The sequence below is a fragment of the Acomys minous genome (genome assembly GCF_964271855.1).
Source record: "Acomys minous genome assembly, chromosome: 6".
In the NCBI taxonomy this organism is placed as follows: Eukaryota; Metazoa; Chordata; class Mammalia; order Rodentia; family Muridae; genus Acomys; species Acomys minous.
In genome coordinates this window covers 118,663,201-118,679,756 of record NC_140487.1, presented here as the reverse complement: position 1 = coordinate 118,679,756, position 16,556 = coordinate 118,663,201, and the positions used below count along the sequence as shown (strand labels likewise).

At 48.9% G+C, this 16,556-nt stretch overlaps 1 protein-coding gene across 7 annotated transcripts in view; it reads left to right on the top strand.

Annotated features, from left to right (window-relative positions):
- Positions 1 to 16,556, top strand: part of FHAD1 (forkhead associated phosphopeptide binding domain 1) — a 117,752-nt gene that overhangs the window by 10,756 nt on the left and 90,440 nt on the right. For all 7 annotated transcript variants that reach the window (XR_014779805.1, XM_084784911.1, XM_084784910.1 and 4 more), the window contains exons 3-4: positions 3,458 to 3,664; positions 13,909 to 14,167. Coding sequence is in view for 6 of the 7 variants with exons in the window: in XM_084784911.1 (XP_084641037.1) it covers positions 3,458 to 3,664; positions 13,909 to 14,167 (466 nt within the window). In the remaining variant the exon portion in view is untranslated. The remainder of the gene's footprint in view (positions 1 to 3,457; positions 3,665 to 13,908; positions 14,168 to 16,556) is intronic.

The following is a 16,556-nucleotide window of genomic DNA, read 5'->3' as shown; positions in this document are numbered from 1 at the left end:
GACCAGATGACAACTTCGGGTGTTAATTTTCAGGTACCCTCCCCACCCATATACACACACACACTTTTTTAAAAATATAGTATCTTTCAGTTGTCCAAAGCTCACCAAGTAGGCCAGGCTGGCCAGTGAGCCCCAGGGATCCATGGCTGGGATTACCAGCTTGTGTCACCACACCTAGCTTTTTACATGGGGATAAACTCAGACCTTCTTGTTTACAAAGCAAGCAAGCACTTCAGCAACAGAGCCACCTATTTAGCCCATGAAAGTAGTCTCTCTCTCTCTCTCTCTCTCTCTCTCTCTCTCTCTCTCTCTCTGTGTGTGTGTCTGTCTGTCTGTCTGTCTCTCTCTCTCTCTCTGTGTGTGTGTGTGTGTGTCTGTCTGTCTGTCTCTCTCTCTCTCTCTCTCTTTGTCTCTCTCTCTTTCTCTCTCTCTCTCTCTCTGTGTGTGTGTCTGTCTGTCTCTCTCTCTCTCTTTGTCTCTCTCTCTCTCTCTCTGTCTCTGTCTCTGTCTCTCTCTTTCTCTCTTGTCTCTCTGTCTCTCTCTCTGTCTTTCTCTCTGTCTATCTCTTTCTGTCTCTTTCTCTGTCTGTCTGTCTGTCTGTGTCTGTCTCTGTGTCTTTCTCTCTCCCTGTGATTCTGTTAATGCCACAGGTTAACAGTCTTCACCATATGCATGTACTACCATTTTCCACAGAGCAGAGAGTGGTAGCAGATCTGTAAGTCCACCCTACTCTGAAAATGTCAGTCTCCCTGGAACCCTGTTCTGGCTAACCTGGGTTGTCAGCCTCACACACTTGGGAAGAGGGAACTTTAACTGAAGAACCGCCTCTTTCAGACTGGCCTGCGTCTGTGCCTGTGGGGCATTTTATGCCTGCTGACAGATGTGAGGGCCCAGCCCTCTCTGGGCGGTATCATCCCTAGGCAGGTAGGCCTGGGCTGTATAAAAAAGACAGCTGAGCATGGCCCTGGGAGCCAGCCAGGAAGCCACACTCCTCCATGGAGGCGTCTGCTTCGGTTCCTGCCTCCAGGTTCCTGCCCTGCTTTCTGATGCCGGTCAACTGTAGCTGTAAGTCAAATAAGCCTTTCTTCTCCCAATTTGTTCTTGGTCACTGTTTATCTCAGCAACAGAGACCAAAAGTAAGATAGGGCCAAAACTCAGGTTCTCAGCTCCCACGTGAAGAGCAGGTGTGGCTGTACACAGTGGTAAGCCTGGGACTCTGGGTGTGCGGATGGGAGGAGCCCCAGGCTCGCTGGCCAACTGCAGCCAAAGCAATGATTCAGTGAGTCTTGTCTCAAGGGCTGTAAGGCAAGGAGGGATGAGGATGCCTGTTGTGTGACACTATTTCTGGCGGGACTTGAGTAAATACCTACCCCACCTCAGGCAGGGAACTGACGACAGGCTGTATGGATTCCACCAAAGTCCAACTTGGAGAGCCAATGAGTTTAATTGGGGTTACCTACAGGAACATAGGAGAGGGGTCACTTACAGGAGCCGAAATGACTCAAAGACAGCTGCATCGCCAAAGCCCACCCCAGCATGACTGACAACTCACAAAGCTGGGAACATGGAGCGCACTGCACAGCCTGCAGGCAGCTCAGCAGATTGGAGTGTCCTATCGGGGTATCTCAGCTTCTTCCGGCCAGCTCAGCTTGTCTCTGTCTCTCTCAGCAAGCCTTACTGATTATATATTCTTGGGGAGGGAGGGACCTAGTGCATGTGATCAGCTGTGGGAACTTCCAGAACAATGCCTTTGAGTTGTTTATTTCCTGAGTTTAAAGAGCTTGGCAGTGGACCTCCTTAAGCCCAGAACTTGGCTGGTAGAAGCAGGCAGATCTCAGTGAGCCAGCCTGGTCTACAAAGCAAGTCCAGGACAGCCAAGGCTACACAGAGAAACCATGTCTCAAAAACAAACAAACAAACAAACAAACAAAAAACAGAACAAAGCAGAATTATCTGAGCTAGAGGAAATGTGATTGTCACATTTTCTAGTTAACCTGTCACTCATCTGATTTGGCAAAGAGAGCAAGAACATTTCAGATTTTCATACATCTGTTGGACTAGGGGAGGAGAGAGCTGTTCTCTAGTGGTTAACAAGGTATTCTTTGAGGAGAAAAAAAACAAAGCCAAAGAAAACTATTATCTAGCATGTTAGCCTTAAAGAGGGTAGAACCTGGACTGTTGATCTCTCCAGAGCTGCGTGGCCCTGGGGTTTGGTATTGGCCATCTAAGCCTTGTATTACAGATTAAAGTCTTGCTGTGTTTTAAATTTTGAGTAAGGGTTATGTGCATTAACTGTGTGCCTAGCTTTTATCATCCACGATGCCGTTCTTACCACAGGGGTCTTCACAAAGCAGAGTGAAAATTTGCTATTTATAAATAGTTTACTTGTAAATAAGGAGCCTAAAATAACCAATAGTTTTGCATCCTAATATGGGCTCTGATTTACTTGCATTGCTGTCAGGATCAATTATGAAACTGAAGTTGGGTATCTCCTTTTTTTAATCATGTTTTTCTCCCTGTAGCAGTTGTGTTTAATGTCATTAAAAAGAAATAAAAGTTCTCATCAGTGAAAAAAAACAGAACAAAAACACATACATGGCTGGGAATACAAGCATGTGCAACCACACCTGGTTTTGTTTTGTTTTTTTAAATAGTACACATGTGTGCCTACAGGCAAAAAGAGGGTACAAGATCTCTTTGTAGATGGTTGTGAGACACCATGTGGTTGCTGGGAATTGAACTCAGGACCTTTAGGAAGAACAGCCAGTGCTCTTAACCTCTGTGCCATCTCTCCAGCCCCTGATTGTTTACATGGGGATAAACTCAGACCTTCATACTTACAAGGCAAGCAAGCACCTCTCCTTAGAATATTCTGTTGTCTCACCTCCCCTATAATATCTGGTGTCTTTGGTTTTTGGTTTTTCCTTATTCTTTCTTTCTTTTTTTGGGGGGGGGGTTGTTTTGTTTTGTTTTTGTTTGTTTGGGTTTTTTTTTGTTGTTGTTGTTGTTGTTTTGAGACACGGTTTCTCTGTGTAGCCTTGGCTGTCCTGGACTCGCATTGTAGACCAGGCTGGCCTCGAACTCACAGGGATCCACCTGCCTTTGTCTCCCGAGTGCTGGGATTAAAGGCGTGCACCACCATCGCCTGGCTAATATCTGGTGTCTTAAATATCTTCCATCTAAAATGGTTGGTCTCTGGCCTCCACATGCATGTGTCCAAGTGTACACACATGTGCACTCAGGGGCGCTCTCTCTCTCTCTCTCTCTCTCTCTCTCTCTCTCTCTCTCTCTCTCTCTCTCTCTCTCTCTCTCTCTCTCTCTCTCTCTCGCACACGAGGACTATTGAGGACTCAGCAAGGAGGCTCAGTGTTGTCCCCTTCTGGAAGCCCGTGACCAGCAAGTCTTAGGGGTGTTATTTTCATGTGCCTGGCCCCCCGACTGCCTTTCTCTATCTCAGTCCACAGACATTGACAACCACCATGCGCTCATCGAATTCAACGAGGCGGAGGGCAGCTTTGTCCTTCAGGACTTTAACACCCGCAACGGAACGTTTGTCAACGAGTGCCACATTCAGAATGTGGCAGTGAAGCTGATCCCTGGGGACATTCTGCGGTTCGGGTCTGCAGGGCTGACCTACGAGCTGGTCATTGAGAACCCGCCCCAGGTGAGCCCAGCCTTTGCGTGGTGGACACGGTGGAGGTGGGGTGCGATGCTGGCTTGCGCATGCGGTCTTGTTCTCAGCCATTGGGAGCATTCTGCAACCTAACCCTGCCACACACTCAACAAGACTCCTCCCAAAGCCAGTTCTGCCTCCCTCTTCGGGAGGCAGCCCAAAGTCCCGGCCTTCCCAGGGAGCTTTGAGGAGGAAAATGTGTCAGCGCCCCCTGATGGACACGTCCTTGCATTACATGCAACGGCCGCAAAAGTGCCCAGTTCAGACTCTGGGTGGTTTCAGGAGAGGCCGAGAAGCATCTGGATGGTTTTAAGAGCGCAGAGATGCGTGCCTCCATTTCAGGCTGCTAGCTCTGCTGCTTCCCTCTGGCTGGACACGAATCCTCCTTACGACAGAGTCTTCTCCACGTTACCGGGCATTGACAGGGTATAGCCATAAACCGTGAAACCCATATCCAAGTAGGTGGTTGACACATGCCAATTGCTATTTGGGCCCAGATCAGAAATGAGCCTGAGGTCTAAGTTATAATCTCGATTTAAGTGAAAGAGAACTCAAAACTCACGAAGCCTCTGTCCTCAGGAAGCTATCAGTTGAGGCTTTTGAGACTTGGCCATCACGCTGGTCCAGGGTTGCTTTCTAAAAAGAAAAAAATGACACTTTGCCAAGGTGAAATTGCTCTACAGTGAACTACAGGTGATTCGAGGGTGTTTTGATGAATGAGGACCCCTGGAAAAACATGGCTACAACAGTCAGTGATCGTCACCAACCCCACTCCCACCTTCACCCCTGGAACTCCTAATGAGCATAGAGTCGTTAGCTTGAGAGTTGCCATCAGCAGCTTCACCCAAGGGTGAGTTACTCAGGAAAACCTTCACCTATCTATCGCATGGACATTTCAGTAAAATCAAGTAACTTCCCAGAGTCACGTAGCCCTCACGTAGTGCGTTCGAAATCCTCTCTCCCACACCCCCATAAGAAGCCTGTGGTGTTACGGACTCCTTTCATCATCTGTTTTTATTTCTTTTTTTAAATTGGGGCAAAATACATTTGGCGTGGGATTTACCAGCTTACCCACATTCGTGGGCGCACATTTGTTTGCTTAAAGTCCGTTCTCCACATTATGCGGCCGTTCATAAACCCAGCTCATGAATCTCTGAGCCCCCTCCTCCACTACCAACCCCCTCACCTCTTAACCCCCGTCACCCCAACCACCATTATGCCTTCCGACTCTGTGGAAGCATCTGCCTGGTATATTAGTTACTTGTCCTCTTGCTGTAAATAAAGGGAGGGTTTCTGTTGGCTCACAGGTCAAGGGTGCACAGTCCTTTACGGTGACTGGAGGTAGGGTAGCTGGTCACATGGCATCCACAGTCAGAAAGCCGGGGAGGGATGAATGCTGGAGCTCAGCTCCCTTTTCTCCTTTTTATGAAGACTTGGAAGCCTGTGAGATGGTGTGTCGCCTCCATTCAGGGGGTCTGGCCAACCCCTCACAGACATGCCTAAAGATGTGTCTCCTAGGTTATCTCTCATAGGATGAGTGATGGGCTGGGTGGGCCCAGCTGCTCTCCTGTGAGTTGACTTTCGGTTGGTCTGATGACCCGGACCCTTGGGCTGCAAAGAGTAAACAGACAGAAGAGGATTGACTGATAACAGTGAGTGAGAGTGTCTCCTGGATTTCATCTAACATTGGAGGGGCTTTTTGGTTTGTTTTGGTCTTGTGTTGGATGCCCACGCTGGCCTTGAGCTCACTATGTGGCCAAGGATGTGCTGATCCTCGCTCCTCCACTTCCCAGGTGCTGGGGTCACAGGTGTGCACCAGCACAGGTGGGGTATGTGCCGCAAGGACGGAACCCAAGGTGTGATTCATGCTAGAGAAGCACACCACTCAGTGGGCCGCATCCCCAGCCCTCTTTTCACCACCTGGGTTCCGTTTCCAATCTCTGCCAAGCAGATCCTTGTGAGCCGTGGGCTCCTTGTCTCCCTTTGGGGGTTCTGTACATGTTTGAGGACCACCCATGCTGATATAGATGAGGTCCGCAAGGACTCTGCTTTCCCAGATATCCTTTTAATATCTCCCCTACCTTGTGTGTGTGTGTGTGTGTGCATAAACACACCATGCTACACGTGTAGAGGACAGAGGACAGCCTCAGGTGGCATTCCTCACCTTCCACTTGCTCGAGACAGGATCTCGATTAGTCACCATGTATACCAGGCCAGCTGGCCCATGAGCTTTGAAGAAATCCCCTGTCTCCACACCCTGTCTCACCTTCGGAGTGCTGGGACTGCAGATGTATACTGCCACACCAGGCTTCTCATGGGTTCTGGGGATACGAACTCAGGTCCTCACACTTGCATGCAGCAAGCCCTTTATCCACCAAGCCACTCCCCAGGCCTCAGGTTTCCTCTCAGTAATGGCCAGATCTCCTGGGCTCTAATCTAGGAAGGCTTTGCCAGAACCCTGGTGTAGTCTGGTGACGTGAGAGCTCAAGCCACATCCCTCACCACATCCCCACCAGCCTGTAGCTCCCTTGTGCTGACAGGGCTGACAGGGCTGACAGGGCTGACACAGCACATGATGGAAAGGGAAACCTCTGTGATGAAAGAAAACACACAGACTGCTGCTTCTGCCTCGGCTTGTACCCAGAGCACTGCTGCAGTTCCCGGCAAGGCCCCGTGGCTCCCTCTCTCTTCCTTGGTTAATAATGACAGTGGTGCCTCAGGAACCAGTGTCAAAGAGTGTTAAAATGTCAGGAGGGTCCCAGGCACTTCGGGAGCCACCTTCTAGTTCAATTCTCAAAATGCAGATAGTGACTGCTAATAGCTGAGGTGCAGAAAAGACACGCCCATCACCTGTCAAGTAGTAAGGGACAAAGGAAGAAGCTGGAGCCAATATTGCTTAGTCATAAATCCTGTCCCCTTAATCAGAGGGGATAGGCCAGCAAATTCCAGTCCCTGAGGGTAGGAAATGTCCCTGCTCCATTATAGGAGAGCTGATACTCAGGCTAGTGGAAGCAAGGAAGTGTCTTTTACAACTTTGCATGAGTGCAGAGACTGGTTATAACCCTAATACAAGCCCTTTCCTCATTGGCTGAGTCATCAGGAGGGTGCAATCCCTCAGCTCTTTTGAGCCTTGTCTTTCCCTTTGCTGTTTACATTTGCTGTTACCTGCAGAGGCTGGAAGGAGGCAGCTACCCTGGAGCTGGAGCTACACATGGTTGTGGGTGCTGAGAACTAAATCCTGGTCCTCTCCAGAGCATCACTCACTGCGCCCTCCTCCTCCAGCCCCTGTCTGTCTGTCTGTCTGTCTGTCTGTCTGTCTGTCTGTCTGTCTGTCTGTCTGTCTCTCTCTCTCTCTCTCTCTCTCTCTCTCTCTCTCTCTCTCTCTCTTTGAGACAGGGTTTCTCTGGAACTCACTCTGTAGACTAGGCTCTGGTCTCAAACTCACAGAGATCCACCAGCCTCTGCCTCCTGAGTGCCGGCATCAAAGACATGTACCACTACTGCCCAGCTCCTGTTTCTTTCTTACCTGAAGACAGTATGGGGGTTCCTATGTTTCATTCTTAATTGAAGACAGTATGGGAGTTCCTATCTACATTTATACCCTGTTTATTTTAAAACTTGTCAGGTGCGGAACTTTGTCACATCTACAGGCAAGCTTGGCTGTGGATAATTTTATACTGGTTGTTGTTGGTGGTGGTGGTGTTTTGCGACGGGGTTTATATAATCTTGGAACTCACACTGTAGACCAGGCTGGCCTTGAATTTGGCCTCTGTTTCCTGAGCACTGGGATTAAAGGTGTGGGCCACCATACCCAGCCCTTACTCTCAGTTTTTGGTTCACATTGGCAGGCAATTAGACTAGCAGAGCCTGTGTGAGGGTCCAGTGTTTTCTGCCCACATTTGGACCTACGCTGGCTCAAGGCACTTTTGAAAATGGACCATTATTTTTATTTCGTTCACTGAGCAAAGCGGAGTCCAGTATCTGCAGCTTATAAATGAAGTTTTATCAGGATGTAGCCTTTGCCTGTTCATGTGAGTGCTGCCTCTGTTTACTGTCCTGACCTACTGGCGAAGTAAAAAATATTTACGACCTGCTTTCTATGGGTTTACCGACCTCCACTGGGATGCCACCCCAGCTCTGCTGGGCTCCTTCCTGCCTTCCTCACTTTCTCAAGAAAAAAATAAAAATAAAAACAAAAGCAGATAGAGAAGAAAAGACTACCATATTTTTCGGACCATAAGACGCACTTTCCCCCCAAAAAGTGTGAGTAGGGGAGTGGAGGCGGGGTGTGGAATTAGGGTGTGCCTTGTGGTCCAATTGCTGTTTTTAACTGTTTTTCTTGCTTTACTGCTCTAAAAACTGGGTGTGTCCTATTATCAGGTGTGTCTTATGGTCCAAAAAATATGATAAGTGAGCTGAGCCCCTCCTCTGTTTGCCTAGGGCTGTGCTGGTTCATAGTGTACTCAGCTAACTGAAAAGTAAGAAAAAGAAAATTAGACTTTGAACACTCTTCCTACTGTCTCTTTAAGACAGCAACTGTGGATACACATATGCAAATGTGGCTATATTGCTGTGTGTGCAAATACTAGAGCGTTAATATGCGGTGTGCACACACCAGGAGTGTTGTAGGAGGCACCTGCTCCTTTGTCTGGGAGGTTTTCCTTGAGAACTTTGTGTGTTCCCACCACTTAGCATCTGGAGCAAGAGAGAGGCTCTGTGCTCTGAAGCTGGCTGTTGCTCAGTGGTTCTCAACCTGTGGGTCACAACCACAAAGACCATGGGGAAACACAGCTATCTACATTACGATTTGTAACAGTGGCAAAATTACAGTCATGAAGTAGGAACAAAAATGATTTTATGGTTGGGTGTCCCCACAACATGAGGAACTGAATTAAACGTTTGGGACTGCATTAGGAAGTCTGAGACCCACTGTGGCTGTAGCTGATCTGCCTTTTACTTATTTCTCGTTTCTTTAAGTTTCACTACCTGTCTTATCTAAATCTCCTTTTCTCTGGGCCACTGTTTTACTTTTAAGGTTCATACATGATTGCAGCATGATGGGTCCTATCTGAGCCTGTCAGAACCTGCAGAGCGCCTTGCATTGTGGGCATGCACATAGGGGCCCTTGTGTGAAGTCTCAGCGAGCTTATTGTCCGGGAAGCGTTATTGTTATCAGGTGTCAGGAACCCAGATCAAACTGAGCAAAACCAAATGAAAACTGCATCTACTCAGGGCCTGGCTGGATGCAGGGGTTCAGATGATGCTCAGGAACCTGCCTCTTTCTGCATCATTAGCTTCACTGTCTCAGGCCGACTCTGCACTGAGCTCACCTGGACCAAGGTCTCGCCAGCAGCCCCAGAACCAGTTATGCTCTGTTTTTGTTTGGTTTCATTGATGTGTCTAAAATCACGTGTCTGTCTGGAACTTCTTGCTGACGTCAGAGGCATGGTGCCCTGATTGGCCAAGCCCTCTCAGGCATTTTCCTGGGATGGAGTGGATCAACTCTGCTGGGATTGTGTGGACTCAGAACTAAGAGGGAGAGGCCAGGACCTTTTATACCAAAAGAAAGTTCCAGAAACTGGAAGGGAGGGCCTAGGACAGCAGACAGCCTCAGGCAATGTGTAGGACTGCCTACAGACCATACAGATGTCATCAGGGCTTGAGCTGGGGGGCCAAAGGGAGGGTGCAGAGCCCTGGGGATCAGCATGTTGCTTCCTGTCTCTATTTGTGATGACTAGCATTACCCAGTGGCTGCCACATGGCTCTGACAGGTGACAGTGGTCCCCTCGTTCACCCAGCCTAGCAAAGAGGACAAAAATGTAAGTTAGGGTTTTGTTTTGTTTTTTTGTTTGTTCATTTGTTTGGTTGGTTGTTTGGTTTTGTTTTTTGTTTGGTTGATCTTTGTTTTTGTTTGTTTGTTTGTTTGTTTGGGGGGCAGTTTTTAGAGATGGGGCTTCTCTGTGTAGCCTTGGATGTCCTAGACTTGCTTTGTAGACCAGGCTGGCCTTGAACTCACAGAGATCCTCCTGCCTCTGCCTCCCAGAATGCTGGGATTAAAGGTGTGTGGCATCACACCTGGCTTGTTTCTAAATCCAATTTTTTTTTCTCATTTAGTGGACTGACCTGGGGAAGATAATTCATACTTGAAAGGGAAGGTAAAGGCTTCCACCTGAAAATTTATAAAGGAGGGGAACACCGTGAGCCCGATGCAGGGAGGCCAAGGCCAAGAGAAAGGCTTGCAAATGGCAAATTCAGCAGTGCCCTCTTTTTTGTTGTTTTGTTTGGTTCGGTTTTGGATTTGGTTTTTGAGACAGGGTTTCTCTGTATAGCCTTGGCCATCCTGAACTGCTAGAAGACCAGGCTGGGCTGGAACTCAGCACCCGGCTGGTGTCCACTTTTTTAGGATTTAAAGTTTAAGGACACCATTTGCCACCTCTGGGTTATATAAAATATAATCTTGGTGTCTCAGATTTTAAAAATCCCACTCTAATGTATCTTTGAGGGGTGGGACTCAGATATTATTACCTCTTTTGAAATTATTGACCCACCCCGGAAGGCTGTTTGCCCAGGTACCAAACAGCGCCCTCTGCTGGCTGAGCTGTGGAATTTGCGCTTTTGGTGTCCAGCTAGACTTGTCATTGATAGGGGTTGGGGGGAGGTTGCACTCCACCCTTTGCTGCCCTGCATGTCCTTCCAGCTATTGTAGTGTGTAGTGGTGAGAACAAAATCAAAGGCAGTAGGGTTTGCCATTGGACCCAAGGAACTCCCCTATTTGGGTAAGCTACAGTCACCGTTGCAGGTAGAATTTATGCTTTTTTTTCCTGTCTTGTAACTTAAAGATCTAAAAATCAAACAAACAAATGACCTGGGCCTGACAGGGCAATCTCAGTGTTTGCTTTGCAAACATGAAGAATTGAATTTCAGCCTTGTGTGGTGGCCCATGCCTTCAATCCCAACATTCTTCAAGAGGCCGAGGTAGGTAGCCTGTGAGTTCAAAGCTAGCCTGGTCTACATAAGGAGTTCCAGACTACACAGAAAGTGCAATGGTCCTGTAAAACAAACAAACAAACAACCCCTGGCAGAACAAAGCAGAAAACTGAATTTGATCCTTGGCACCCTCAGGGACCCTCAGGATGGCCCTCTGGGGCTCACAAGCCAGATAGCCTAGCCCCCTCAGCCAGATCCAGGCCAGATTCAGGTCAATGAGAGATTTAGTTTCAAAAAAGGAAAGAAAAAAGAAAAAGAGAGAAAGAACCTCTTCTGGCTTATACACACACACACACACACACACACACACACACACACACATGAACACACACACACGAACACACTAGCCTTATTTTGACATAACTCTGGATTTACAAAAAGTTGCCCCATTGCCAACAAACTCTCACAAACAGACAGAGGTCCGAGTCTGTTTCATTACTGTTTATTTTATACACTGACTTATAATTAACTGTTACTTATTTCTGTGCAGAGGGAGTGAGGTTTCAGAACATGTGTGGGTATATGTGGAAGTCAGGGCACAACTTGGTGTTAATGCAATCTACCTTATTTTGAGGCAGGGTCTCCTGCTGACCTGGAGCTCACTGGGAGGTCTAGACTGGCTGGGCAGTGAGTCCAGGGTCCCTGCTGTCTTCACTTCCTCAGTGCTAGAATTAGACATGCGAGCCAGCTCATCTGGCTGTTGTATGTGTGTGTTAGCACTCTCTCTCTCACTCTGTCATACTCTCTCTCTCTCTCTCTCTCTCTCTCTCTCTCTCTCTCTCTCTCTCTCACACACACACACACACACACACACACACTTAAAAATAAAAAAAAGAACAAAGACTGTTGTTCATCCCAAAGTGTACTCAGTCCGGTGCACAGCTAAGTCTTTGGGATTCATGGCGTTCAGGCATCTCTCCTTATGGCGCTTTGCCCTCACTGTTGTCTCCATCTCTCTGAAGTTGGGAATGCATAGTCCTCAGGCCACTGAGCCACACGCCCCTCCTGAGGTGCCATTAGACCTCATCTAGATTAAAAGTTGACTGAGAACAGATACACTATGAGTGATGTGCATTTCACTTGTTTAGAATGTGTGTGTGTGTGTGTGTGTGTGTGTGTGTGTGTGTGTCTGTGTCTGTGTCTGTCTATGTGTCTGTGTGTGCAGGGAAGGTCCTTTCTTGGGGTCTTACAACAGGGAACACAGAGCAACCCCATCTGACTCTACCACAGAGTCGTGCTACAAATGCTGTAACTCTTGAGGACTATGTGCTAAGAGAAAAATGCCAATCAGAAAAGGCCTCAGCTCGGGGCTGGAGAGATGGCTCGGCAGTTAAGAGTGTGTGCTGCTGCTCCCTCAGAGGACTCAAGTCCCCAGCACCCGCATCGGTGCCCACAATTGTTTGTCACTCCTGCTCTAGGAGATCCAGCACCCCTCTCTTCCACGGGCACTTGCACTCACATGTACAGACACATACACATTATTTTGTATAATTTTTTGTTTGTTTTGTTTTTTGTTTGGTTGGGTTTTTGTTTGTTTGTTGTTTGTTGTGTTTTGTTTTGTTTTGATTTTCTATTTTTTGAGACAGGGCTTCTCTGTGTAGCCTTGGCTGTCCTAGACTCATTTTGTAGACCAGGCTGGTCTCTGGAATTCACAGCCATCCGCCTGCCTTTGCCTCCTGAGTGCTGGGATTGAAGGTGTGTGCTACCACGCCCACCCCCTACCCCCCCACCCCCCCACCCCCCACCCCCACCCCCACTTGAGCATGCCAAGAGGGCGATGGAGGTGGGGAGAGACTAGACAGAGAGAGAGACAGAGAACACAGAGGGAAGGAGGGAGGCAAGAGGAGAGAGGGAGGCTATGAGATCCAAAGCCCTGGCCCCTCTAGTGTCCCCTGAGCCTGGGTGACTCATCCAAGAGATGCCTGGGAATAAATGAGCCCAGTGCAGCAGGCAGCAGCCCTGTTGCCGTCATCACTGACTGACGAAACCCAGGGGAGATGCCTCATTACAAGGTCTGCGTCCGCTCCACACCACGTTGCCTCTCACCAGGGGACAGATCCTGATGTCCCTCCTGGGGGAAGGCTCCTGTCAGCATCTTTATTACAGCAGCCACAGACAGACCTTCTCGGGGCGGGGGGGGGGGGGGGGGGGCAGGGGGGGTGTGTCCCAGATTCAAGGTGCCTTTGTGCATCTGCTGGAACCAGGTGTTCCAGAGGTTGAAGATGAGGGCCTGGGAGGCAGTGTCGCATCCCTATCCCTGAGTTCTCAGCCTTGGGACCCACAGAGGAACCACCATGGGGAGGGAAGAGTTGACTTGAGGGGGGCTGTCCCCAGACCTGGCCTGACTCTCAGTGACCTGCTCACACTTCCTTTCATGCCCCTGTCTGTGCACTTGGCGTGAGACGCCTAGCAGCCACTGTAGGAGCTACAGATACGGGTTGGGAAGTTTTCACAGCATACACCTATAGCTGGTTCCCAGGCAGGAGGCGGGGAAGGGGTGGGGAGCAGGGTGCATGGCCACTAGTACCCCCTTTAATGTAAACTCGCTTCCCAGGAGAGAGACCTTGGACCCTAGGAGTCTGTTAGGTGCCCGTCCATGTCTGTGAGAAGGGGAAGAAGCCTGTAAGTGTTAAGGCCTGAATAACTGCCGGATTCTCACATCGTATTTTTACGACATAATCTGTGGGACCTCAGATCCTTAACACTGACTGCATTAAATGAGTGAATGCTTGGGCCTCTCTTGGCCAAGTATGATGGTGACTCTAAGGTCCCATGGCAGGGTCACTGCCTTAAACATGAGGAGCATGCAAGAATTATGTCATTCCCACTCTGCTCACCCTCTCTTCATGGCATGGCCACCACATCTGAGAGGAAAAGTGAGGTGGGAACTGTGTGGGAGTGAGGGGGTGGGATGCGGTGTAAAGACCTCAAGCAACAGGTGAGCACAGAGAGAAACAGACTTCCTGGGAGGCTGGCTTCGTTGAGCAGCTTGTTTGATTGATGGGAACAAAGGCTATTTAAGCCTCTGGGGAGTGGGTGGAGGCTTTCAGGGTGAGTATGCATCATTGGCTGGGGCCAATGCCTTATTTGCATGAAGAGGAGTTCCAGGTGCTTGCTGGACGTGACCTTATAAGGGAAGAGGAAGTTTAGCCTGAAGGGCGGCAAAGGTGGGGGCTGTAAATAAGTCAAGCCACACTGTGCCTGAATACACAACCCTCCCCCCCTTCGCCCTCCCGTCTGCCCTTCAGGTCTCCTGCCCATGGGTGAGTGGCCCAGTACCTTGGCCAAGCCCACAACCACCTGGGGCCTCACAGCAGTCACACCAGTCATCACCACCTCACATGCCCTTCCACCAGGGCATGGGGCCAGCAGCAGCACAGAGAAGTTGGTCGCAGGGTTGCCCCAGGCCTACCATGGCCCCATCTGCTCCTTACCAGCGGCCTGTGAGTACCAGCGGGAAGATGTTTTCCTTCGTGATGGACCCCAAGTCCCCTGTCATCAAGCAAGGTATGTGCCAGGCTCTGGGGAGGCTTTGGGCAAGGACTTAAAGCCGTAAAGATAGGTTGGCCTTGTTTTTCCACTTTTCTCCGCCTCTAAAAATGGACTGTAACTAATTGTAACGGGAGTAATTGTGGGCAAGCGAGAGGGCTGCACAGGTAAAGGGGTCTGCCACCAAGCCTGATGACCCGAGTTTGAATCCCAGAGCCCATAAGGTAAAAGGAGGGAACTGATTGCTTCAAGTTGTCCTCTGACCTCCTTACACATGCAATGTGGGTACACACGCATGCATCCAGGGTTAAAAAATAAATGAAATGTCAAAAAATGTTAATTAAGGAGAGTGAACTGGGGATGTAGCTCAGTAGAGAGTCTGCCTAGTGTGTATGAAGTCCTGGGTTTGAAGTCTTGCGTTGCGTCAAACCAAGTATGATGGGGCCAGGCATGATGGTGCATGCCTTTGATCCCAGCACTCAGGAGGGAGGCTGAGGCAGGCAGATCTCTGTGAGTTCGAGGCCAGTCTGCCTGGTCTACATAGTGGGTTCCAGGATAACCAGAGCTACACAATTGAAACCCTGTCTGAGAGAGACAGAGAGAATGAGAGAAGTTAAACAGCCAGCTTTGCAATTCTAACACATGGATTCCACCTTCAAGCTCCTGGGTTTGTCTCAAAGACTCTGCAGCTGAGCCCCAGTCCACACTGCAGTCCACTGTGCAGGATGTAGACATGTGTGTTTGTGTGTGTGTGTGTGTGTGTGTGTGTGTGTGTGTGTGTGTGTGTGTGCACAGATCCACCATGTTTAGGAGGATCAACATGATTCTCTTTTGGTGCACGAACAGATAGATGCTGGTACCTGAAACTCCCTTTGCCCACCACAGCCTCAGGGAAGCTGTAAAAGTGACTCGTCACTACAGCCCAGTTTACCAGACAGAGTGCTTTTCTCAGAGGACGGATACATCCACTCTACTCCAACTGAACAGTTCACAGGATGTTATATCTGTGGCTATCCACTCGTGGTTTTGTAGTGGTGGGGAACACACACCCTTTGGGGTGGTGTCCCACTTTTTTTGTTTGTTTGTCTTTTGTTTTTCAAGACAGGGTCTCTCTGTGTAGCCTTGGCTGTCCTGGACTCGCTCTGTAGACCAGGCTGGCCTCGAACTCACAGCGATCCACCTGCCTCTGCCTCCCAAGTGCTGGGATTCAAGGCGTGCGCCACCACGCCCGGCCAGTGTCCCACTCTTACCACAACCCCTCCTCAAAAGTCTCAGGATATTTGGGGATAAGATGTTATGTCTATCCCTGTCCTCTTTGCCACGGTAGCCCTAGCAACAGAGCAGATGTCAATTCAGGAGTTGGGCACTGTCCCCAGGCTTCTTCCATGGTGGCTTGATGGGGGTTTCGCTCTTAGTCTCCTCTGCCTCAACTCCACAGCCCTAGAGTCCCTGGTCTCTGGCCTCTCTCTACTCCCTCCTGTGGCCTTTCATGACCTTTCACCTAGACATCATCCTCCATTGCTAAAAAGTATACTTAAAACTGTGCGGTGCTGTGGTTAGGGAAATAAGCAAATGGGTCTCCAGGCTTGCCACCACCATCATCAAATCATCCACCCAGGTCTGAAAGCAGCCTGTCATCTCCCCATCACCTGGACTCGACCATTTTCAGACATATAGAGTGGGTCTCTCTGGGAAAGAAGCCTGGGCATACATTGTTCAGTAAGAGGATGCTTGCCTTTTGTGTGAAGCTCTGGGCTCCATCCTGGGTGCAGACAACAGAAAGGATTTTGAAGAGAGCCTCTCCACTTAATTTTATCTCTACCATTCTGTTAAACTGCGTTTTATTTTATATTACTTTATTTTATATGTTTGAGTGTTTTGCCTGCACATATGTCTGTGCACCACATGCATGCAATGCTAATGGAGGCCAGAAGATGGCGTCAGAGTCCCTGGAACTGAAGTTACAGACCATTATGAGCTGCTGCGTGGGTGCTGGGAATTGAACTCAGGTCCTCTGGAAGAGCAGCTGGTGCTCTTAACTGCTGAGCCATCTCTCTAGTCCCTTATTACTTATTTTAAAACTATTTTTCTCACCCATCATTATTGAACTACTTGTTATTATTTTATGCATTTCAAAACATTGTACATGTCTGAAGTACCCCCCTAAACGTTATTTAGAGTGTACACCATAAACTAAAGCTTAATAGATTACGTCATTTAATGTGGAGTTCCCACAGTCAGTGGAATCAGTTATTAATTGTTGTGTAATAAATGATCCCCAAATTCAACAGCCTGGCGCACAGAGAAGGAATAAAGGCCGTGTGTGTTGTGCTATCTGTAGGTCAGAGATTCGGGGTCACTCAACGCCATGGCTGTAGCTCAGGATAGCTCATGAGTTATGGAGATG